This window comes from Anopheles nili, chromosome 3 (assembly GCF_943737925.1).
Source record: "Anopheles nili chromosome 3, idAnoNiliSN_F5_01, whole genome shotgun sequence".
Classification (NCBI taxonomy): Eukaryota; Metazoa; Arthropoda; class Insecta; order Diptera; family Culicidae; genus Anopheles; species Anopheles nili.
In genome coordinates, this window is record NC_071292.1 from 49,253,406 (window position 1) to 49,278,332 (window position 24,927).

At 51.1% G+C, this 24,927-nt stretch overlaps 1 protein-coding gene across 1 annotated transcript in view; it reads right to left on the reverse strand.

The window, feature by feature from the left end:
• The window catches only part of LOC128727403 (capon-like protein), a 63,315-nt gene that overhangs the window by 24,249 nt on the left and 14,139 nt on the right, over window positions 1-24,927 (reverse strand). Inside the window, exons 3-5 of the mRNA XM_053821311.1 lie at window positions 14,523-14,594; window positions 14,305-14,400; window positions 14,002-14,172 (exon numbers count right to left, since the gene is read on the reverse strand). Coding sequence (XP_053677286.1) covers window positions 14,002-14,172; window positions 14,305-14,400; window positions 14,523-14,594 — 339 coding nt within the window. The remainder of the gene's footprint in view (window positions 1-14,001; window positions 14,173-14,304; window positions 14,401-14,522; window positions 14,595-24,927) is intronic.

The following is a 24,927-nucleotide window of genomic DNA, read 5'->3' on the forward strand; positions in this document are numbered from 1 at the left end:
CTTTTCCGCTTTTCCCGAACGAAGGTGAATTTATCGCCACACGCCAAACCTTCGCTTTGGCATCAAAGGTAGAGCCAAAGCCACCCCCGCCGAGAGGCCTATGAGAATTCGGAAAATCAACCGATTAGCATCCCCGGGTCTGTGTGTGAGGGTGTTGGTGCGCTTTTTGTTGAAGTGTTATGCCAATTAATCACCTCGCGGCCGTTTGTCTCCGTCTTTCGGGGCGAGGAAAAACAACGCAACCGATCGATGGAACGATCCTAAAATCGAAACAAAACATCCTGCCCAAAAACGCGGGCATCGGTGGTTAGGCAGGCCAATTAAACAAAAAAACTTTTGCACAAAATAAGGAGGAGACGGTGAAAAGGGGACAACTTTTCGCTACTCTGCTATTACACCTCGTTTTCGCGGGTCAATCTTTTTGAGGCAAAAACAAAACAAAAAGAAAATCCCGACACCACGCGGTGCGTCACGGGGTCGCTCTTTTTTTTTTGCTCAACCGTTTTCCGTTTTTCTTCTTTCGGTCATTTTATTTTTTGTTGACCCTCCCCGACAACTCCAGCAATGCAGCGGATTGACGCGCGTTCCCACGAAGGATCGCAGGGGCGCGAGCTGGGCAGCAGCAGCTGGTCAACCGAAAATAGCTAATAAATAAACCCTACCCCCAAAACAACCCCACACACCGGTGCCGGATCCAGCAGGCCCACAATAACACCGCCCAAGAAGACGGCGTCGAAAGGGGAAAACTTTCGCCTCGTTTACCACGGAAGGGAAAATGATTTTTTTTTACTTTGGTTCTGCTATACTGGCGCTATATAGACCGGGGGGGGTGCCTTTTAGCTGCAGATCGTAATTGGCGCTTCTGGTGTGTTTTTTTTGCTGCCCCTCCACCGTTTGTTATGTGCTTAAGGGGCAAACCCCCCATTATTGAATCGGATTATTTTCAACGGATCAAATGAAAGGAGTTTGAAATGACCGGGCTGTAAAGGTGGCAATGAAGTGGTATTGGGAATTATGGAAGCGATTGTTTACATCGATTGATCGAACGGGCAGCGAAAAAAAAAACAAAAAAAACCCCCCCAATGAAGCCCGATGGAGACGTCTGGTCGTTCACGGGAAAACTAGCCTCAGTAGCGGTATGGAATGGTGCCCCCCCGGGGGGTTGATCTACAACGCGCAGACGGGTTTATGATGCGCCGGAACGATCCACCCCCACCATCACCCCCCCCCCCCCCCCCCCCCCCCCTAGGAAAGCCATTAAATGGCGGAGCGACATCTGAGCGCGCAGCCGTTGCTGAATTATTTATGATCGCCCAGAGGATGCGGATTGGATGCGAACGCGTCAACCGGGTGGACATTAGAGGCCCCCCCCCGCGTGATGGAGCATCGAAGCATTTCCTCGGACCGGCAAATGGCAAATCCCCTCCATTAGCGCTGATAGCTGGGTGGGGGGGATGATCGCGCAAATGCCACCGAGTCACGATGAGCCACAATGGTGTGCTTTAATAATGTTTGCTTCTTGCTTTTCGGGACGGGGATGCGAAGGGACCGGGTTTTTAGATGGTCAGCAAGTGGTCAAGGCACAACGGAAAGAGAGAGAGTGAGAGAGGGATGAAGGGAGAAAAATAAGCACGCACGCACGCACAGGTCTTCAAGGTTTTTTTTTTGCTGCGCGAGATTCTATCACGCGGCAAACAATAATGGCCCCGGTGTCCACAATTTATGGCTACTTAAAGAAAAGCGCAACCCAAAGCGCTGGTGGCGTTTTCTGTGTGTGTGTGTGTTTGGTGATTTTTCCACCCACGAAACCCCAGGCTAGAGCAGCTAGAAGAAGCTTAGTTGAAGCCAGCAGCTTCACGGATCGGTCGGGTAGAAACAATCGGTTTTGCTACGGGAAAAAAAAAACCTTTCATATGCCACTGACCGCCTTGATGGTGGAAAACGGGAAAAAGACTCACGGAACGATGGTGCCATTGGAAGCCAAAAGCAGAACCACCAGAACCAGGCAGGCAGGCACCAGAGAGATATAGCCCCGGCCGGCTAGTCGATAATCGTTTTGTTTGTTTATTTGCGTACAGCTTCTTGCGTACCGGGAGCATTGCGTTTGCCTCAGGGTGGAGGGGGGGGGGTAGTTGGGGGGAGGAAGTAGAAAAAAATCCAGTACACCTCCCTCCACCCCCACCCCCCCCCAAAACAAGGGTGGTTTTTGTACATGAAAAGAGGAGGGCCAAACCAAACGCCTTGCTTCCTTTAAACGACATCACCACAAACGAGGGAGGATCGATGGATGGTTGTTTTTCTCTCTCTCTCTCTCTCTCTCTCTCTCTCTCTTTCTCTCTTTCTCTCTCTCTCTCTCTGCCTCTCTCTCGCTTCCTGTTTGGTTCGGTTTGACCAACTGGTTGGTTTTCTCCGCGTGCTCAAGCGATCAAACAATCGCAGCGTGTGTGACCGGTCAGTATGGGGGTTTGGAGATACGACGCAAAAGAAGAAGAAGAAGAAGAAGCAGCAGAAGAAAGCGTGGAAAACTCCTCACAGGAAAAAAAACCCCGGATCCCCAGGGATACAAAGCAAAATGGAAGAAAAAAACAGGGGGGTGGCAACCCAGGATTTGGGGGGGATGAAAAACGAACCAGCGGAGGTCGTGGCCACTCGCGTGTGTGTATGGGTGGGAGAAGGGGCCAGGGAGGGGGAGGAAGGTCCCCGTGATCGTGATCGTGAGTGTCATCGTCCCTTCTTGGGTGTCTTCTTGCGTTCCCTCCGTCTCACGACGTGGACAGACGACGTTTTTGTGCGAAAATAAATCATCCCCCAAGAGTGGTCATTCCGTGGGGTAGTGGGGGTGGGGAAAGGGCCATGCGGCAGGGGGGGGAGGTCAGGAAGAAGTTCTCGTCCCTCCAACGTGGACCAAACAGGGGCAGGCGACGGTGGTCGACTCTTCAAACACTGACATTGAAGCAGGTTGGTGAAGGTGGCAGTGTGACAAACAAACACACGCGCATACACCCACCTACACACCCACCTACACACTCACAGGCACACACACACAGCTAGAGACAAAAACGCGCGCACCGGCGCGAAATGAAGAAAAATGTCCAATCAGCCACACGCGGGTTTTTTTTCTTCTCGCTTTTCCCCGTGCGCCACAAGCGTCGTGTCCTGCAAAAACCGCCCGACAGATGAGGTGGCTGAGGGGGGAGGGAGGGGAGGGGGTGGAGAGTGGGGGTCCTCGAACCGGTGTATTCGGTTTCTTCAGCTCAAGTGAACCGTTTCGGTCGCGGGATGCTTTTTTCTCCCTTCTCTGTCGTCTCGTCCATTCCTATTTGCAGTTCCCCCCTTCACGATGGCAGCTCAGGTTTAGCTGGTGAGCAGGGGGAGGAGGGGAGAGGGGGGGGGGTGGTCTTTCTAAATCCGGACTTTTGCGGTGGTGTGGCCGCGCGGCACTCCAAAGGCACTTGAACAATAATTTTCACCCTCTCAACGGACGGCGCCGGCCAGCAAAGCAGCAACAGCAGCAAATCATCCTTTTCTCGCCCACCGACGCCATCTTTTCTTTTTTTTTCTGCCACCCACCAACCCCCCACTAGAACCTCCTTCTGGTGTGATGCCGTTTGGTCACTGGTGTGCACCTATACACGGGCACGAGCCGGCGTCATGCCACACCTGCAGCTAATAAAAGGTGCCAACCCGTAGGAAAACCCGGCACCGAGAGCTAGCTCATGGGGTGGGTGGGTGGTGGGGGTGGGATTTCTTTCGCACCGTGAGTGCACAGATTGCGAAAGGGGGAAATGCAGCTGCACACACACACACAATTTGAAAGAGACAAAAAAAACACCCTCCATTTTCGCCACAACAAAAAAAAATGGCGATTCGCAAGGCAACGCAAGGCACTGGCGCCGGTCTTCGGAGGGGAGGAGGATGTTCTTTTATTTGTGTTGTTAATTTTCTTTTTTGTCGCTTTGCAAAGCGCACGAAGCGTGCACGCGAACAAAGACGCGCAACACTTTACAACGAAGCAACAAAAAACAAAAAAAACACGGGAAAAAAGACGCGCGTACTAAACAGCACCAGAAGTTAAATCGAAAGAGATATATTCGTGCGTGGGTGGGGGTGGGGGGCGCAACAAAAGAAGCATCTGGTTGGTGTGAGAAAGAAAAAAAAAGTGAATCGAAGTCACACACACACACAACATCTAAAACGAAACGACAGCGCGGCTGGGAAAGCAAATCGTGTCCTTTTATTGGTTTAAGTCCCGCTTTCCATTTGCCTTTCTTTTGCCTTTTTTTTGGCGCTTTGGCTTTGGCATTGTTATTGCTTCATCCTCCGGGCTCAGCTCGATGGATCTAGCAGAGCAAGGATTGCGCCTCATCCACCCACCCACCGCGCTTTGATTCGATTTCGTTGATTTGCGCCCGCGTGTGTGTGTGTGTGAGTGTGAGTGTGTGTGTGCTTCCACACTCGACAACTCTTCTTCTGACTGTTGAAGCAGGCAACAGCACATCCTCGTTGAGGTGTGAGGAAGAAGCCACCTCTCCTCCCTACCCCCCAACCCCCCCCCCCCCCACACCCCTTCCCAAAACCCACCCAACCACCCACACTCGGAGGTGTCGAGTGGGTGGAGGGTGTTCTGTGGTGCGAAAATGTGCGAGAAGAGACCTAAAGGCAATCCACTTGATGACTTTGAAATTTATTCATTTATTTTCCTCGCTTCGCGCGCTTTTCCGCGCGAATTTTTATCGCTTCTCGGGGGGGGGGGGGGGGTTTCGCGCGTTTGTTTCGGGGGCTTCTGGTTTGAGCGTGCTCCACACACATACGTTCGTGGGTGTGTGTGTGTGTGTGTGTGCCTTTTGTCCCACGGCGACGGCGATCAAACGAAGAAAAGAGGGACATAATCTGCTGGCTCGTCCTCTCGTGTGTGAGATCGAGGTTTTGCGACGCTTCCTCGCACTTTTCTTTTTTTTTTGCTTGTTTGCTTTATTCCCTGCTTTAATTTGACGAGCCCCAATATTCTCTAGCCTCCTCTTTCCACCACCCCTTTGAGTCTGTGGTTCCGGTTCTCACGGGAGGGGGTGGTTTTTCTATTATCTTTTTTTTTTTTCTCTCTCTCTCTCTCTCTCCTTCTCTCTCGCACTTCCGAGGCACACTTCTAAACGGTGGGTCTCTTGTTCTTGCGATTTTTGTTTTCATTCGTAGCTGCTGCTTATTGTTGTTGCTATCCTTTTCGCGTTGAATTTGCCGCTAGCCCTTTTAGAGGGGGAGCACATTTTCCTCCTCCAAACCGAAACCGAAACCCCCCCGGGGTGGTGGCGTTTTCTGCCTCTGTCGCCGAATTGACCGGGGCGGCGGGCGTTTTGCGTTTTTCGCTTCTTCTCCTTCAACCGAGGCGCGCGCGTGTGTGTGTGTGTTTTTTTATGTCGGTTACTATTTTTAAGCACGCGGGTTTTGATTTTTATCACTAAAGAATTCCACAAACGAGTAAAAAGTAAACCACCGACCGAACGGGTGTACCCCCGCACAAAGAATGAAGTGAGAGGGGGAAGAAGAAGAAGAAGAAGAAGAACCGAAAAAAACGGACAAGTAACCGCGAACAAATACGCAGTAGGTACGCCTTCAAAAACCGCGCTCTAGCGGTTGTTTCGCGTAAAAGTCGCGGACACGAATAGCCAGGTCAGTCAGCCACAGCCACAGCCAGCCAGCCAGCCTCCTTTTAGCTTAAGCAGCACTGACCCCTCTGTTTGTGGTACATTTAAACGGAGAAAAAAAAACACTCCCCTCTAATGATCTTGCGCTCGGCCACACGCGAAAACCACACGCCACAAACCGCGCATCCGCTTTTGGCAGCGGGAGGGAGGAATCCTTACGAAAAGGGGTTGTGGTCCTCGTTTTTGGTCTTGTGTTAATTTACACCAAACCGCACTGGATTGCAAAGCACTGGCTTTGGAAGACAAATTGCGAAACAGTAAAAAGAAATTCCACTAACAAACACACCACGCGAGACGCAGCGGATTTTGTGATGCGCGACCGGATGCACAGGGATGGCGATTTTCCACCGAACTTTTATCTGACGGTAAAACACACCATTTTCTTGTGCTGTTGTGTGTTGTGTGTTTTGCTGCACCACACCGCTACACGCTGTTACATAACGCATCAACGATAAGCTTTTTTTTTGAAACTGCACATGCTCGCAAGAATGCACACACACACACCGGGTGGAGAGAAGGATTTGACGCAGAGCTTTTAAAACGTGAAAGCGCGGCAGCTCCTGGGCGAGAAGGGAGTTGAGCTTAAGCCAGCGCGACTGGTGTTTTATGTAACCGTGTGCATTTTGTCGCTTTTCTGTGGGTTTGTGTTTTTTTTTCTCTTTTACTCTGCCTTCCCGAAAAGGGATAATGCAAGGCGTGCACTAATCGTTGATCATCAACACCTGCGGTGAATTACGCACAAACGCACGGGACACGAGATCAATCAATCGAAACGTCATCACGCCCATGCGTCACTGAGAGCGTGTGTGTCAAATGTCCACCGCTTGACAGCTCCCCAGGATGACAGGACACTCCCGGGGATGTTGACAAAACAAACAAAGTTGTCGTGCTTTCGTTTCGTGTTGTTATCAAACGCCGAAAAGGGGGATGTACCGCGCAAAAGTCGACGTTTTTGGGCTCGCGATCGATCGCGGGATGATATCCACGGGCTCTGTGAGGTTAGGAACACTATCTCTCACTCACTCTCTCTCTCTCTCGAATGCACACACGAACTCAAGTGACAAAAACACACACACACACGGAATGGCGCGTTTTGCAAAGAACTCGCGTCCGACGGGACACACCGTACGCACTGAACTGCGGCCGAGATCCGGTCGATCGTCCGTCGACCGGCAGGCAAAGGCAAAGATCTGACGATGACGACAACGACGACGAGGACGACGACGACGACGACGACGTTGGCCTCCTCCCATCCTTTTCGACGCTCCGGGGCCTGGTCGGTCGCATTTTGTTTGACTCGACATCAGTTTGATTTTCTTTCCTCGTTCCTTTTTTTTTTTGCTATTCCTTCTTTATTTCACCTCGCATTTGCTGCTCGGCTTCATCCCGGCGCCGCGGATGCGCGGGAGCATCCTTGTGCGGGTTGGTGTTTTGCGAGCGAAAGACGGAAAAATCAACCCGCCCGAGAGAGCACGAGATGGGGCGAAAAATGGAAGAAGACAAAAAGAAACCAGCATCCAAACACAAACTCTCTCTCGCAAAGGCTTCAATCACTGCCCGCTACTACCCCCGTTTTGTGGTGGTGTTATAATTTTAAAATATCGCTCGCTCTATCTCACTCACCGTGCTGCCGCACACACACACGCACACGCGGGTTGGCCACCCGAGCAGACGTCAATCCCGGACTCGACACCCCCCAACAACGCCCCAAAGGGGGGGGGGGGGATGGCGATCAGAATCCGCACCGGGTGGGTCAGTTTTTTTCTCCCGCCAGTTCTCTCTCGCTCTGACCGATCGCGCCGATCGGGGACTTATCGGTCCGGCAAAAATGGCCCGCACACACCGATTTTGGGGGTTGGGGGTGGGGATGGGGGTGGTTAAAACCCCTTAACACCACCCAACTGGTTGGCTCGCTTTCGCTAATGCTTCTCTCCTTTCCATCATGTGCGAGTGAAGAGAGAGAGAGAGAGAGAGAGCGATTTTTCCTTTGCGGTTGTGTCCTCGCCCGAAGTAGCTGGTGGGTTTTTCTTTTCTTTCGTTTTCTTTTTTTATTCCTTTTCCAACGATCATATGGCGGTCACTTGTGACGTCAACTTCACGCATGACATTACCCCGATCCTGTGAGCCAGAAGTGTCACCGTTTGAGTGTGTGTGTGTGTGCGAGCGAGATGGCAATAGATGGTGTCGGAGCAATCACGATCTCGATGATCTCGTACACGATCGAGAAATGGGTGGAAAAAACGCTGCGAAGGATTTTCTCCAACCACACAGCGTTACGTCACAAACGAGCCCGTCCGTGTGTTTGCGAGATTAACGATTGATCTCTCGCGCGCTCTCTCTCTCTCTTCGATCAAGGTGAGTGTTTTAAAGGATGGGGAGGAAAAAAACGATCGATCCTGGGACTTTCTCTCACACAACAAAACAAACGCCGTGCGCGCCGGGTTGGGTAAATGTTTACATTTTCCGCGCGCTCCGACTTAGTAGCTTAGATCCGTTGCGCTAGTTAAGATGGCGGTTCGGCGGCCCGGAGATTGTTTGTGCTAACACGCGTCGGTTTTGTGGGGGTCCTTTTTGTTGTGTGCCGACGCTTGCACCAGCACCGTTGATTCAGGTCGCAATGTAACGGATAACAGACAAACTTAGACACGGGGTTGGAAGGCCGCCTGGGAGATTCTAATGGGCCTTAGCTCGTATAAAATTCGCGTATCTACGAGATATGAACCTCGTCGAATGCTCGTGCTATCGGTTGGTGGCCTCTTTCGGCCACTTGGAAGTGATTGATAAAAATAAATTCATTTTTTATTTTGCCCGCACCATATCAAACGTGGCGTGTTGGTTAGACGTTAGTAGACAAAGAATTGAAGGATGTTTCCTCAAAAGCAAAAAAAAAATGACACCAAACAACACGCTTCTCGAATGCTCGCTTCACATCTCTGTCTCGTCGACACGGACAACAGCTTCACGATATTCCCGTGTTCCCGAGGTCACGGTTAGTGGTGTTTCCCTCCTTTAAATCATACCACAAAACTTTGTTGCTATCTCCCCCAGCACCAGACCAGACCTTAGCCAACTCACTGTTATGGGGGTGTGTAAAGGTGTAGCAAAAATAAGGGAACGTCTCCTTCTGCCGGTGTAGCACACCACACGCGCGTGGGACCCATCATAGCTCATCTTGCCGAATGGGCATCCACTTAAATTTATTAGCTCACATTAAGTTTCCAACAGCACTAGTAAAATAAAGACTGCGTTTACGGCTTACGGCCGTGTTCTTTTCGGCCGTCTCTGTTCGTTCACTTCTTGTTGGTTCTTGCGCCTTTTGCTGCGGCGGATTCCTCGAACGTCTAACCCAATCGATCTCATTAGCAGAAATGGTGGTCGTTTAGGCCGTAAGAGCCCCACGTACATTGATGGTTACTAACCTGCTTTAACAGCAGGGGGGGTTCTTTAGGTAAACAAACCCCCCCCCTCCGCCCCATAATGATGCATTCATGCTTGCCTCCATGTGGAGTAGCTGGCAATTGGCTCGGTTCGTTTAAATCGTAACCCACTACTGATCACTGAAAGATGTGGCGAAATTAGCAGCACCCGCTGCTAGTCAGCAGAAAACCAACAAAACCAACGAAAAGTGCTAACCAGAAAAACACACACACACGCACTCCTCACCCGGGCTTGATTATCGGCGCATATTTTACCGAAAAGCGCCACAAAGCAAAAATCCAACCGGCCCGGGATAGAGATGCTGTGCGGGTTGCATACGACTAGGCGAAACAGCCTGACAGTTCGCTACGTCAGCGAGGTTCGCGGGTGTTTCTTTTTTTGCGTCTTCAGCAATGGTTTGTTTTTTGGTGATTTTTAAAATCTCGCTCATCACAAGCCCGCCAGCCATGCTCTCCGGTAAAACCTGGTCCGTGCGGCTAACCGACATTGTTTTGTGGCGTGTGTGTTTTTTTTTGCTTTGCTTTGTTTTGGTTTGTTTTCTGAAAACCACCGTTCACCACCCCAACCGGCACGGTAATTCGATCGTTGACATTTTTTTTATTTGTTGCCGCTACTCTCTCGCTTCTCTCGTTGATAAATTTGTTTACTTTCCTTCCTCCTGGGGGGGTTCTCCTCTCTCTCTCTCTCTCTCTCTGTACACGCCAACATCACGGAATGAAGGGGGGAAAAAAACCACGAACAAAAAAAAGCGGAGGCTCAATTCAAAACCGTATCCACCCACCCCCATAGGAGCGCTATGCGCGGCGACGAAAGTGAGGGTGAAACCACTTCATCAACATGCTGCCAAACGGGGTGTGACCACCATCCCCCCGGGCCGCAATCTGTTTGTGTGTGTGCGTGTGTGACTCGCTTTTTTTTCGTCGCTGTACGGTTGTGTGCTCAAAATTCGACCGTTAAAACAAAACGCCGGTTGCCTTTCGTATTATTTCCCTTTTGGGCTTTTGTTTTAAATCACCCCCGCCGGGCAATCTACTCGCACGACAGCACGCAGAAGCGTTCTAGCGCATTTAAAAAAAAAACAGAAGGACAATTGTTATGATACCGGCGGGTGATTCTCAATTCCACGCCAAGCATAATCGTGTGGTGCATCGTGTTTTTTTCTCTTTCGCCCCCTTTGGCACCTTGGTTCCGATGTATAAATAGCAGTTTCCTTTGATTAAAAGTCGATTACGACCCATCCAGGCGCACACACACATGTAACCTCATTCTGGCATTTTCCATTTCCAGCAGCCAGGTGGTCTCGCGGAAGCTGGCTTCGGAACCGTTTCCGGAGACTCGGGGGGTGATTTTCACTGAGTCACGGGTATAATTTTGAAACCATTTCACCGACCAAATTTTGTCACCCTTCAGCGCATCGTGTCTCGCCATTCGATCGAATCTCCGGATTCGCACCCCCTGAAGGCGATGAATTCTTCCTTTATTGTGCCTGTTTTTTCTTCACTCAAACACCCCCTATTAGGAGCGTTACACTTTCGCCCGGTGGCTCATCGTTTGCTGAATGCCCGCCAGGTTTTACGCGCGCCATTTTACACCAAAGCTTGGATAGTGGGTGAAACACAGAACAACGAAGAGAAAAAAGGGAACGATCAGAATAATAGAAGCTGACAGTCGTGTTCGCGTATCATCAGACGATTTCGATGAAACCGACATTGGAAAACTGACACTCCCAATTTAATGAAACGAAAGGTTGAGTTTAGAACCTCTAGGGAGAATGGGGAGACGTTTTGTCAGTTCGCATTTAGCATTTTCACCATTTCTGCCCGTTCAGCCCCCGGGGTGGGGGGCGTGCAAATTAGTTTCGAAGAACTCTCGAACGCACGGAGTTTCAGCAACTAATTTCCAAACGCCACACACCACCATGTTGCAGCAATGAAGCTTGATGTCCCTGCGATTAGACCGTGGCCGTGCCGTGTTGGAAAATGCGGATCTCATTCTCTCTCTCTCTCTCTCTCTCGTTCTCTCGTTCTCTCGTTCTCGCACCTAATGCTTCCATTTCAACGCTGTCATTGTGACATTTTAGTGCTAGAACTGGTCGCTTCGGCGCCCGCCGGGTCGCTGTGTATGCTAATTTTCCTCCACTTCCATTGCGCGATTGGTTTGCGAGCACACAACAGTCGGAAGGAATGCAGAACGCAGAACGTGCGTAACATGGCGCGCGTGATTAGCATTCAAATGGCGCTGACAATTCCAGCAACCTTTTTCCCCATTCGAGTCTTGGTGGTTCGGGAGAGACAACCGAACATCGATAAGTTGCTCCACCACCCATCGAAGGGGGTGAGATTCCATATCCGGAAGATGTTTGATCAAACACACACACGCACACACACACACACCGGAGACGCCACGCCCGGGTTTCGTGCGAATATGGCGCCCCTGGTCGTGTTGAGGCAAAGTTAATTAACCTGCTCGTGCGACACCTTCACGTGCCAGGTTTCGCCAGGGGTGTGTATTTTGGGGGACTCTCGATTTCCACATCCGGTGTGTGGGTGTGTGCTGGGTTTAATTTTAAACATGAAGCGCCACGCGGCAGAAATTGAGCTGCCAACGCCTTATCCATTTTATTCGCACCACGCTTCACGAGAATTGGGGCCCATTTTCTAAAGCTCCCAGCGGGCGGATTGAAGCGCCCATGATCAAGTGATAACACCAAAAATGGCTTGGCGCACACGTTGGGGGTGGGGTTTTTTTTTAATTACCAAAGAAAGGTTGTGTGTTTTTTGTTGTCTTTCACTAGGGTAGGCTTCCCTTCCCAGGGTGTTTGTAGCGCTCATTAAACAATGAATCCCACGGCACGGGACGACCGTTTGGTTTGGTGATATTAACACTTTCTCTGTGGGGTCTTTTGCGAGCGCGAATCAAACAACGCCCCGTGGAAGTTGAGCCTTAAAATGGCTGGGGAAGAAGAAGATGCATAAAATAAACATCGCGTGTCGATGATACCCCTGGATGATGGAGGCCCTTTTTTTTGTGCTTTTTTGAAGGCGATAAAAGTCACACGTGTGTTTCTATTTTCATCTCACTCGGCCACCACGGATGCTCCTGGCTGAACGCCTGAGGGGGCTGCTTTCCACAAAACCACCGGCTCTGAGGGTGTTATCTTGTGGTAAGTTTTTCGGCTGTGTGCGTGAGTGAGTGTTGTACACACCAAAGGCGGCTTATCATCACCTTCTGGCCGGGAAAACCCCTTTCCATGGTGGTTTTCGTAGATCCCTAAAGCAAAAACTTTCCACCGGCGCTGTTGAGAGCTCACAATTTTGAATCTTCGCACAGATCCCTTCTTCAGAGAACCCCAAACCGAACCGTTTGTAAATTTTGTGGCTCAAATTAATGGCGTTCGTGTGTACTTAACTTAAAACCACCCGCAAATGCTCAACCCCCTATTCATACGCACTTTGCGGGTGCTGGAATTTCAATCCGTTCACTTTAATGCGAGATTTTATTGGCATTGTCATTGAAATAAAGCAAAAAAAAAGGAAGCAAGGGAAGGGATTGCGCTAATTACCGAACGTACAGCACAAAGTACGCCAGTACCGAGCGGGAGATTAGACGAGACACGAGGGGTTGACTCACCAAACCAAGAGCGGTGTTTGCGGTGAAACCAATTATCTCTCCCAACCCGCTTGTTGGCGCACCGCTGATATCATGCCGTCCCCCAACCAACACGGATCCCAGCGAACCGGTTTTGACCCGAGAATTCATCCGGAGAGCGACCGGAAGTTACGTGTTTCTGGCGCTTCTCCCCACCCCACCACAGAGTACGCGTGCCACTCAGGTGTTGCGGCTGACATTCGAAAAAAACCGAAACGCCGATGAGTCATCACAAAACAATCACTTGCAAATGATTGCAAGATCCCCCCGCCTTATTGATGAGGGAAGCATTTCTGGGGGGTGACGGCTTTACAAATTCGCGGTACTCTGCGGATGACAACCGATCCGGTCCGGGAATTGTCATGCAGGTTTTGGGATGTCCAAAAAAAAGACAAAAATCCACTCGACCCCTCGTGGGATGCGCCATTTTTGGGGACGATTTATTTGACACTCTTGTTAAACATTCATTATTGACCAACAGGCGGCGGATGGGGGCGGCTTTTTGATGTCTCTTTTTCGCTCTCTCGTTCAGCTCAAAAAAGGGGGAAAAACTATGCAAACAGCTCATGTCTGCGGAGTGTTGGGAATAGTGTGCCCTTCTGGCGCTTCCACCCGTCAACGATGTTTTTCACGAGCCTCGCTTGATGGGTATTTAGCGCGATTTATTTACCGGAACCGGTGGGATTTTGAGGAATTAATTAAACGACCGGCAACTCTTCGGATGGGCCGTACTAGAATAATCCGCCCGGCGCACAGGTGCAAGGGCAGGAAAAACAGTAATTTACAGATTTAAAACCCAACGAAAATTGGGCGTTTCTGGGGCACCCGGTGTTGGGCTTTTGCGTATTTTCTCACGCGTACCACGTGCTTGCGGTAGATAACGAAAGATAACGACGGGTTTTTTTCCGCCTTCCTAAAAGGAGGGCTGATTTTGAACGACCAACGACGACGACGATGATGGCGACGAGGATAGCTTTCAAAATGGGCGACATGCGCGCTGGAAAAGTAGGCCGAAATGTCAATGACCCCCCACCCCTGTGGGTTGAAATAATCCCTTCGTGTAGGTGACACACGTGACCGTGTGGTGACATCAGTGACACTTAGAATAAGCGCGGAATTTTCCGAATCGGGGTGGAAAAATCGTTTAGTGCGCGTGTGATTTGTGTTCCTCCAAATGCTAACCTAATCGCAAGCTAATGCAACGGGGCTGGCTTACCTTTTTGTTGGTCTTGAACACGCAGCACTTGAAGACGTCGCTGCTGCCGTCCCGGGCGATGTAGCTGAAGATCTTCAGATCGTTGCTGTCATGCGAGACGTAGAATATCCGGTACACCGGGTGGCTGAGCAGCTCGATCTCGAGCGGGTCATTCCATTGGTGTTGCTTTTTCTGTTTTGGTGGAAGCGAAAAAAAACAACGACACGTGTTTTACTGGCGTGCTTTTTGAGGGGGCTCACGGCTTCACACGTTGAGTGAAAATAATGATCGCGGGGAATAAAAGGATCGCAAAAAAACCCTTACCTTTCGTCGTTTCCGCTTCAAACACACGCGTACGCCCTCCACCGAGATGCTGACGGTGACCTTCTTTTTCTTGCTGTTCTGCACCTTACACTCGTACTGCGAAACAAAGAGAGCAGGGAGAAGGAACAAGAACACGTTAAAGCGTATCGGAAAGGGCTCATGTTGAAAGGCTTCCTTTTGGGTCTTCCAGAAAACCCCCGTTTCGGTGTCACACTTACCCGTATCCTTCGCATTGCTTGCACAATTTCCGTTCGATTGCTGGGCCTCGGCACGACCTGCCATCCGATCAGCTGTAATAGAGGGTGAGAGAGAGAGAGAGAGAATGAGGATAAATTGCAAAATTAATCAAACCGACGACGCGGGAACGACGGGATCGTTGCGGATCTAAACAAATTGCAATCGAACGGATCGGAACGAGACGGGAACCCGCGGGAGTTGCGCCCCCCTCCCCCCCCTGCTTTTAGCGGAACCAATCATCATCATTATCATCATCGTCAGCAATAACAGTAGTAAGGGGGCCTATCGGGTGCATTCCAAAAAGCCCCACCCGATGCATTTTCACGCGTCCCCCTTCGAAGCGTCCCTCGGTGCCGGTGTCGATTCCTCGACGTCGGTAAAATGAGGCCACCAAAGGGAGAAGGTTATTAACCTTCCCACGCGCGCGGTGGCACTATGACCAATCGGCGTGGCGTTCGTCCTTAATACCCATCGTGCTTGGTGTGGGGAAACAAAACAGGCCGATCGCCTATGGTTTGCGATCGAAAAGCTCATTTCTGCAACCAAGCTGGCATTCCGGGCATTCCGAGGTGCTGAATCATCCGCAAAGGCCGCGTGCTTGAAGTCCCCGTGAGAAATTGTGCACACTCACAGGCTTGTGACGACTCAACGGCTGGCTCGCATGATGATTCATCCCGTGGGCGCCCCATATATCGTCAATAGGTTGATAATTGGTGCCACCTATTATGGGTCTTTTTATTATTATTTTCTTCTTCTCAACGCTTGCTTTCAGCGGGAATTTGAGTCAGCCGGTCCGAAACATCTACGGGGTCTTTTTCCAGGAAACATAACCTCCCGCAAAAATGACTCCCCGGCAGCTTTTCTGATCTGAGCGTCGTTGAACCGTAACAAATTCAAACACCGCTACGGAAGGGTGAAACGAAAACGCAACAATCCACCCACACCTAACGTCCGGCAGCTGTTAAAGGTGCTCCCACCCACTGTTTGCAACCCCTATTTTGCAGCGGAACCACCCTTTATTGTCTGCTACACGGGAAGGGGCGTTTGTTTTCTTCTTCTATACATCGATCATGAAACGCTGACCCGAAGGCTTCGATCGGTAATCAATTCATCAGATCGGTTGATCGGTTGATCGGTTGATCGGTTGATCGGGTGGAAAATATCCCGGCGTCAGCTTTCTTCGTCGTCGCAAGCCATCAACCCTAACACGCCTCTGGAGTAAATATCCTCTGAGCGCGTTCAGCGTTCCTCGGTGATGAATGTCGAAATTAAAAAAAAAACCCTCCAATGGCATCCATTAATAATCACTTCTGCTGGGTTCTTCGCCATCCAGACACCGATAACGGGAGCTAGCACGGGAGCCTGGTCTTTTACACGCGAACTCTGGTCTCAAGGAGCGCGCGCGTGGAACAGTCTGCTCTTCAAACGCAACCAAAACCCCCCCAAAAAAAAGGGGTGAAAACGCCCCCCGCCTGTAATGCTTTTCTTCCGACTTCTGTTTCTTTTTTTTTGTTTGCCCTCCCGATCTTCCTGATATTTTTTTCTTTTTTGCGCGCTCGCGTTGTTGTAATCCGTCCCAGCTCGTTTTCCGTGTTTATTTCCTCACCGACGTTTTCATAACATGTTTAAAATTAGACTTCATTCGAGAGATTCGCCGCCCAAACGCGCGCCACCGGCCGTTTGTTCTTTTGCGTTCGCTTCATTACGCATCTTTGGCTCGCGTGTGTGTGTGGGTGTATGTGTGTGTGTGTGTACCTCATAGGCCCTGGAAAAGTGTGGCAAAGACGCTGCGTGCACCTAAATCTAGCCCCCCCCCCCCCCTTCCTGCCAGCTGTTGCGTGATCTATTTCGACCCGCCAATCAATCTCCTTCCAGTTCGGTTCAGCTGCAGCTGGAAAAAAATGAACAGGAATGGCTGGCAAACGAAACGGGCACTTAGTTTTTATTTTTATTGCACAAATTTACCCCGCGGGTGAGCGAAATTATCAAAAGCGTTGCCGTTGCGTTGCAAAACAGACAATCCAGGGGTGGTTTCGGGAGAAAAAAAAGATTAAAATGCCACCCGAGAATTCGTGGAATGCTCAGTCCCACTTGGGGTTCGTTTCTGGGACCCAAGGGTTCTTTTGCGGGTTTCGGCGTCGCACGATTAGCGCAACGCAATGGAATGGGCCAGCAATGTGAGAGTGGAAGAAAAACAAAACAAAAATAAATCAACCACAACAACGAAGGCATCACGTGCGCGGGAAAAAGAATAAAAAAAAGGTGCACTCAAAAAAAAAACGCGGGCTTCACCGACGACCAGCGCCCGGCTTTTGGGGGAGGAAAGTGGAAAACAATTTCACCCCACCGTCGGGTGGGGTGTTCCGGGAGCATTGGATGGGTTGAAATGAAATGTATAAGAAAAAAAAGCAAGTAAAATAAAATAACCAACTCAACCACCCCCCGGCACGATAAAGCGCAATCAGCCTCGCAAAGGTCCCTATTTTGCGCTGGGGGAGAAAAGGACGAAGTTGTCTGATTGAAAATCACAAAACGCAGTTCTGCTGCTGCTTGCGACAGACAGACGGCAATGCGGTTACCCAGGCGAACTTTGAGGGCTCGCCGAACAAATAGGAAACGTAGGCAAAAGACCTGCGTTACTTTACTTTAACGCGCCTGGTTTTTCATTTTTCATCTCTCTCTCTCTCTCTCTCTCTCTCTCTCGCATTTGCTCTATTTTGAATGCGAAAGAAATGAAAGCATACAGTGCAAATGCACTTTTGACCGCCGGCCTGGAGCCAGAAAGGGGCCCGCAACCGATCCGACCCGAAAGCCGGCCACCACCGGCGTTTTGCTGCGTGTGCCTTGTGTTGGAATCGAAATGACGCTGGTAGCGCATGGACGCGAGCAAACAAAGCAAAAAGGGTGAACAAAAAAAAACGCGGTAAGCAATAACAGACCGAACAAGTAAAGCAGCAACGAAAAAAGAAAAGGGAAAGAAAGGCAACTGGCAACCACAACCGAACGGAACGGAATGGAAAAATTGGTTCCCGGTGTCCGAAGCCGGAAAAGCCGGGACTCAGAACAAGGGTGAACAAGGGGGGAGGGGGGGAGGAAAACACAATCACAAACAGGGAAACAAGGTCAAACATACAGCCGCACACACACACACAGAGTTCAAGTACAAAAATTGAAAAATGCAAAACGGCTGAGGGAAAAAAAGGGACAAGAAAAAAAAGGCGAATCATTAAAATCGCTCCTCTCCGGACGCCGGACGCAGTAGGCTGTAGTGCATGATACGCAAAAGGCACGGCAAAACGAGCGAGAGCGAGACAGCAAGCACCATTTTGCGAGCGAGATAGTGGCGCAACAAAAGGAAGAAAAAAATATGCTGCCAAACGACACGCAAAAGCTGCACACCGAGGAAAAAGGCGCGGTTGGCGACTCGCCCTTTTCGCGTTATGCTAAACGGAAGCAAGTTAATGACACCCACAAGGGGAGGGAGAAGAAGAAGATGGAGAAGAAGCAGGAGAAGAAGAAGAAAGTGGCCACAGCAAGGCAGGAGAAGTGTGCCACACCGCAGAAAGAACCACAGCACACGTAAAGTGCACGTAAGCCTCTCAGCTGTACGCCAAAGTGCACCCGGGTGCATGACAAAGTGCATCGTCACGATATATGCTGCTGGTGGTGGTGGTGATGAACCGACACCGCCTTGCGCGTTGAATGGATGGGGCACACTGTGATTGCGCCCGTCAGATGCAAAGTGCATTCCAGCTGTTGCAATGATGCGCATAAGCCGCCCGGATCGGCTTTCAACGACGGGCCCGTGCAATCGGAGCCGGACCAAACCCAAAAGGGCCGAAACGGGGGAGGAAAAACGGTGCAACGCTCGTGCAAACGGAAGTTGGTCACGTATTTATTTGTTGACAATATCCGCACAACCCTTCTCAATGGGGGGGTCGCACCGGGGTTGTGGGGAGTTTTCAAGACGCGTGCAAGCGGAGTGCCAAGAAAGGGAGACAATGGTAAGGCTCTCTTCCGACTTCCGACATGCCTTAGGTGTGTGTGTATGTGTTTGTGTGTGCACACTCATCACCGGAACGGCCTACTCTTGTTGTCCATCTTCAGATGAGCCGTTGGTTGGCACAACAGCGCCATCTACAACTGCACGTGTGGTGTTGGCTTCTGTCAGAAAGAGAGGAGGTTCGTTTATAAATCAAATCCATCGATTTTCTTTCCATTCAAGCGCTTCACGCCGCTTCACGGCAGGGCAGACCACAAGAGGGCATATTATATTATCTTCACGTCACCAACGAGCGCTGAAGCTCAAAATATTGATGCTGTCCAGGCAGGGTTGAAAATGGCGGGCTGGCTGGTTGTGTGGGTGGTATGTACGCGCCCCTGCAATTACGATGGGTTTTAATGGCTGAATGTGCTGTCCGTTGATATGTTCGTGACAGTGGAGAGACCGCTCCGATAATTATGAGCTCCAACTTGACATTTCAAACGATGCGGTGCGTGAGTCGATATCCTCGTGAGATCTCATCAGCAAAGACTACCGGACCGCCGGATGGTACAGCTGCAGCAGATCGATAGGCGAGATAGGCGGGCAACCGGAATTGCTCGTTTGAACAGCCCCCCAGAGGTGTTTTTTTTTTCTTCTTCTCGATATTCATTCAGTTACTTTGGTGGGGTTTTAACCCCAAAAGCACAAAGACCGCATAACTCGCACTCACGTATGCGTAATAAGGCGCCACCATCAATATCAATTCGGTTACTGAAAATACGCATCCTCGCTTTACCAGGGCTTTTCCCCCCTATTTTGCGGGCATTTTTTGGGGTTTAATATTAAGCCAAACGAAACAAGACTTTACGATTCCACCCGGCACCACCGGGCCGATTTTCCAAACGGTGTTTTGGAAGAAGAAAAACAAAAAGCCCCGTGCTTCAAAGCAGTTGGTCTGCCTTCTTCTGACGTACGTTTTAGCAGCTCGTGTCGTCACAAGGAGGGACCCCCAGGCGAAAAAGCGCAAAAAAAGGGGGCATCAACAACACGCTAGCGAAATGAAGTAAAAATACGAGAGAACCCGCCACCGGACGCTGCGGACATCACGCCGCCGGAAAAACGACCAACGTGTGTGCGTGTGTGTGTTTTTAATGTAATGAAAACATTATCCACCCCACGACGGGACGGACCAGACCACCACGGGTGAGCCCGGATACCAAGACAATACGCGCGGCCACAGCACAACCGAAAGGCAAACATTGTTTATGCTGATGTGTGCGCCATTTTATATGCGTTAGGGGGAGGGGAGGGATGGAGTGGTGGGTGGGTGGAGAAAAAACAGGAAAAAGTAAAAGAAATGCAAACACCTCACACCACGTCGCCGGAAATCCACGGAACCACGGGGCGTGGAGCGACAAAAAGCGTTGTTAACCCTTTTGGCGGGTATTTCACCGCCTTTAACCCTTAACGGTGACGCTCCAATCAACACGTGTCAGTTGAAGCTCGGGTTGAATTTGAATCGCCTTTGACGGGTGATCGTCGTGTGATGATCTGATTCATCGTCATCGCTTCTCTCGCTCTCTCGTTCTCTCGTGGTCATTGCACACTGGTTGGCATTCTATTTTCTTCTTTATCTCCTTCGCTCACATCTCGAATGTCCAGCTACCGAGAGACAAGAACCAGGTCAACCGTTGAGCGAGAAAGCGCTGATTCAAGTGAAAGATGATAAAAAAAACCGCACACCACCCGACCCTAGCGCTAGAAGCTGCTCCCCAGTATCTCGTTCGCTTCAAACCGCTTCTAGGAAAACCGGCGCGGCCAAGCCGGCACGCAATCTTTGTTGCAGGACGAGCGCCATTAGGGCGCTTAAATGTTTGCGTTTTCCCGCCCGTTGCATTTCATCTCGCGTAAGAAAACATCCCTCCGTAACTGCCATAACGTAATCCCCGGCCAGGCAACAATCCTCCGAGAGTTCGGGCGGCAGTAGTTGACCGGACGAAATGATGGGTTCCGCTGGCAATTCGTACACGCGTTTGCCGCGCTTAAAAGCCGCGCACACGCGAGAGAGATAGAGAGCAACTCGCGCGGGCTTGGCAACACGCCAACAAAGCACCGGCCCATCGCCGTTCGTTCGTTAATTATTTATGTGCGAAAAAGGCCGATCGGGGCGCGCACCGTTTTTTGAGGTCCTCGCGTAAACCAGCGAGACGCACATGGTGCGCCCTGATCGTGCGCTGATCTCCAGCCGTTCTCGGCCCGAGAAGTGAAACCAGAAGTAAAACGTGGGGCCGGGTTAAAGTTCTCTCGCTAGTCGATCGGCGCGTTTTTGCGTTTATATCGCCCACTTAGAGCGCCTCGGCCGGGAGACCTGAGCCTGAGGTCAATGGCCTTACCGGTGCGTGCTTCGACACGCGCTAGAACGATGACGTACTGGTCATCGCACGCACACACGCATCACGCATGCACTCTTGCTGCAAGTGGAACGAACCGCTACGCTTCACGTTTAATTAGCGGACCTGCTCGGTCCGTTGGTGACAGCTGGCATCGGCTGATGGGGAGTTTATGCTTCCACGTTGGAAGTTTGATTTATTGTTTCGGCCTCGCACCGGTTACGCAGCGGTAACCGCTCGGTTTAGGTTCGCATTTTACGAGCTCCAAAAATAAATAGCACCGAAAAAAAAAACCTCCGCACGCAATCCGCGAAATCTGACATCCACACGGGCGAAAATTTATAGCCCGTGATCACGCGCATTCGCGCGAAATAAATCCCCTCACTGCAGCGTTTGGCTTTCACAAAAGGTAACGCGCGCGCACAATAAAAGAATTGCATCGGCAGAAGCAGCAGCACTCCAAAACACTCCAATTTGTGCGCAACGCCGAAGGGTAAAAGCATTTCCGAATATCCATCCCCGCCATGTAGATGGCCAATGCAATCGCAATAAAAGGCGAGTGAGTTTGAGTATTCTTTTTTCGTTGTTTTTTTTTTTTCATTTGCTTCATCGCCTTCCATTGTGCCACCACGACTAACCATGCACCTGGGCGGCTTGTCAAACGGTGAAAAAGTGTGTAGGAAATGAGAATGAGAGAGAGAGAGAGAGAAAAAAAGCGCACCCCTTTTTCGGGCTGCTAACAAATGTCGCGAGTCCCATTAGTGGCCCGATTGCACTATTTGCATTCTCACCTGCACACCACCCCGGGGGGAATTTCAGTTCCGCGTGGTTCTAGCGCGTTTGTGCGCTAGCGAAACACCATCAAACGGGGGATCGCAAAAAGGAAATGCACATTGGAAAATCGAACGTTAAAAAGTGGGCAAGTCTGCAGCAGACAGTAGCCCCCCGGCTGCACACGGGAATAGCAATGTGCCATTGTTCGGTGCCTCCAGGAGTTCGAGGGTCTGCCTTGAACCGTGTGCAGGGGTTTCCGGTGGACGCGTGCGACTCCACCCGCCAGCAGCCACCTTTCTAAGGCCCTTCTGGGAGACCACCCTTCCACGTACGGGACAGAATTAAACGCGAACGCGCCCAACCAGGTGCCAATCGAACACGCCCGGCGTGCAGCTGCATTTTCGCGCAATCAATTTCCTATTTTCTATTTTTGTTTGCCTTCCCTTAAACGGGTGTGCGAGCCCAAAAATGGGAAAATGAGCATTTCCCCTGAATCGCTCGAGCGAGTCCACCCGCGAAAAGGGGTGGACTTTTATTATTCATAGACCCTTTCGAACCATCGATATTCGCCGACCCCCCCAGGGGTTCGTATTGCCGATAGCATGCACCAATAGCGCACGAGGGCGAAAACAAGGGGTCCCCAGTGTCAATGGACTTGCCCGCGTCAAAAAGGGACGTGGACCGGCCGGTGACCTGCACCTGCCCATAAATGGCGGGAACACACTATCGCGTTCCAGCGGCCGTTTGTTGGGAAACCCGGAGCGAAAGCGAACTTAAAGGGCCTATCGATTGCTGGATAACGCTTGCACTCGAAAAAAGGGCTCGCGAATAATCCACACGACCCTCTCATGGGGGCACGCTAGCAACGATAACAGGACGAAAATGGACGCCTTTGGGCCTCCCCCCCGGTGGAAAAGCTCACAAAGTGGTGGAGTCGATTTCCGGTTAACAAAAAGAAAAATTTTTCGCATCCCGATTATGGGGGCAAAATTATCTTCCAACCCGTTCGCATATCAATGCTGCCAGTTTGCAAAGGAGCCCAAGCCGAGCGCAATCGTACATCGTAAACGGCTTGTTGCCCCGGACACTGCGTTGGGCGAAACGAACTTCACGCAATTCAGCGAATTTTCACTGGCAACGAAACGAACGACTCTGCAGTCGATCCAATCATAGATAAGCCGCACGCTGGTGGCGCAAAATCCGCAAACCCAACAGCCACCCGAGCGACCAATTTAGGCATCGATGAAAAGCCACCCCCCCCCGGGATCAACATCAGGGCGAAAGTGAACCTCTCCTTCTCGCGGCCAAATTTCGAAAGTCATTCGCGTGCCCCTGACGTTGGTCCTGATTTATCCATTTTCGACCATTCGCGCGTGTCATTCTTTGAATCGTCGTCGTCGTCGTCGTCATCGTCAACGGCGGCATTGCCCTTGATGGTTGCTATGCGACGCACACACACACGCGCGTATCCACACACACACACGTCATGATGCGCGAAGGTACGCTCCTGTCACACCCATCAAAGAAGGCGCTCTGGCTCTGGTGGATTTGATCTGGTGAAAATAGTGAAAGCCCACCCAGCAGAAAAAAGGGTGCCGCGGATCGACATATTAGGGGGTGGGGCTGTTTTAGCTGCAGCCCCACCGCCCAGGGTTTTGCGGAGGATTTGGAAGGCGAAAAACCGGACCCGTACGGTGACACATGCCCGCACACACACACACACACACATCCACTAGTGCGAAAATGGCAGCGCTCTCACACAAACACGCCGTGGAAAGGGAACTGCGCAAGGGAACAAAGGAAAAGCTCCACCGGCGTGTGCAGCTGCACGTGAACGAGTGCGAGTGGGTGGTTGTGGGTGGTTAGAGCTCCATGTCGCTCTCCCCAGCCACCCACAACCACCACCCCGTGCAAAAAGGCCTACTGCCACAGAATCGGGCTTTGGCGTAAAAGGAGAGATATTCGCTCGTCTGGTCTGTGCCCAACACCGGCAGCAGCAGCTGCGGTGGCGGCGTTGGGGGATCGCTTTTTCTTCCACTTCTTCCACTTCTTCTGCTTCTCTTCTAAACGCTAAGCCCACCGAAGGGCTCCCTCCACCATCCCCAACTGCGAAATGCATCGGCTGCAGCAGCGAGTGCAGCGGGATGCATTTTGCTGCAATAACTCTCTGCGCGCGTGTGTGTGTGTGTGCGAGCAAATGGTAAATTATTTCACCGTGTTCCGTTCACCCGGGAACGCACCCCCGGACAGGCCCTTCCACGCGCAAAGAGGAATAAGAGGAAAAACTCGGAGGGATAAACAACGCCACGAACTGCCTCAGGATCTCGCGCGCCAGGCATATTTCGCCATACGTTTATTTATTTCGCGTACGTTCTCTCGCTCTCTCTCTCTTTCTATCCTCCCTCAAACCCGCCAATGGCTTTCCCTCAACCAGGTTGAGCATTGGAAGTTTTTCTGGAGTAAAAATGGTTGCGAAAAGTAAGTTTTGTGGCAACGAAACCCCCGCCCGTTTTTGGATGCCTCGTGGAGACCGGTGAGACTCATGAATTTTTAAATTGCAATGTTTGCGATAACCCCTCGGTTCGGGCACATGTAAAACGCCTGTGTGTGTGTGTGTGTCGCCATCCCGTACGTCACGCTTTTTGGAGCCCACAAGAGTTTAAAAGCCTGCCCTCCGAAGAGTTTCCGATCGTGGTGTTGGGTGGGTGGGCCAGCATTATTTATTTGTTGCCATTCGTATTCTTTCATTGATTTCACTGGACTCCCCCCCCCCACTGGAGCGAGGGCAGTTGCCACAAGCCGGAAGATTACGATGCACGGTTGACCTAGCGCTCAAGGACCCCCAGGGACTTCCGGGCTGGTGGGGGGGGGGGGAGGTCGCAAATAATCCTTCGCATGCGAAAAACTCTCTTTCGCGCGCTCACTCCACACGACCGCCGCCACCAACTTCCGGCATGGGGAAAAGTGGAAAACTTTGAACTCCGGAAGAACGATGGGCCCCGCGAACACGGGCGGTGAGGGGGAGGGGCACGGGGAATTTTCCATTTCCCGAAATCGGAAAAAGAATCATCAGAGTTCATGAAACACAATCGCCTCGAAACTCGGTTTGCATCCCCGGGTGGGCGGTGTGTGTTTGTGCACTTCAATCGATTTGTCGAGTCGCGTTGGAAAATGGAGCAAACAAAAAAAAACTCCCACCTCCCACCCGGACTGAAGGGTTTAAACCTTAACGCCACG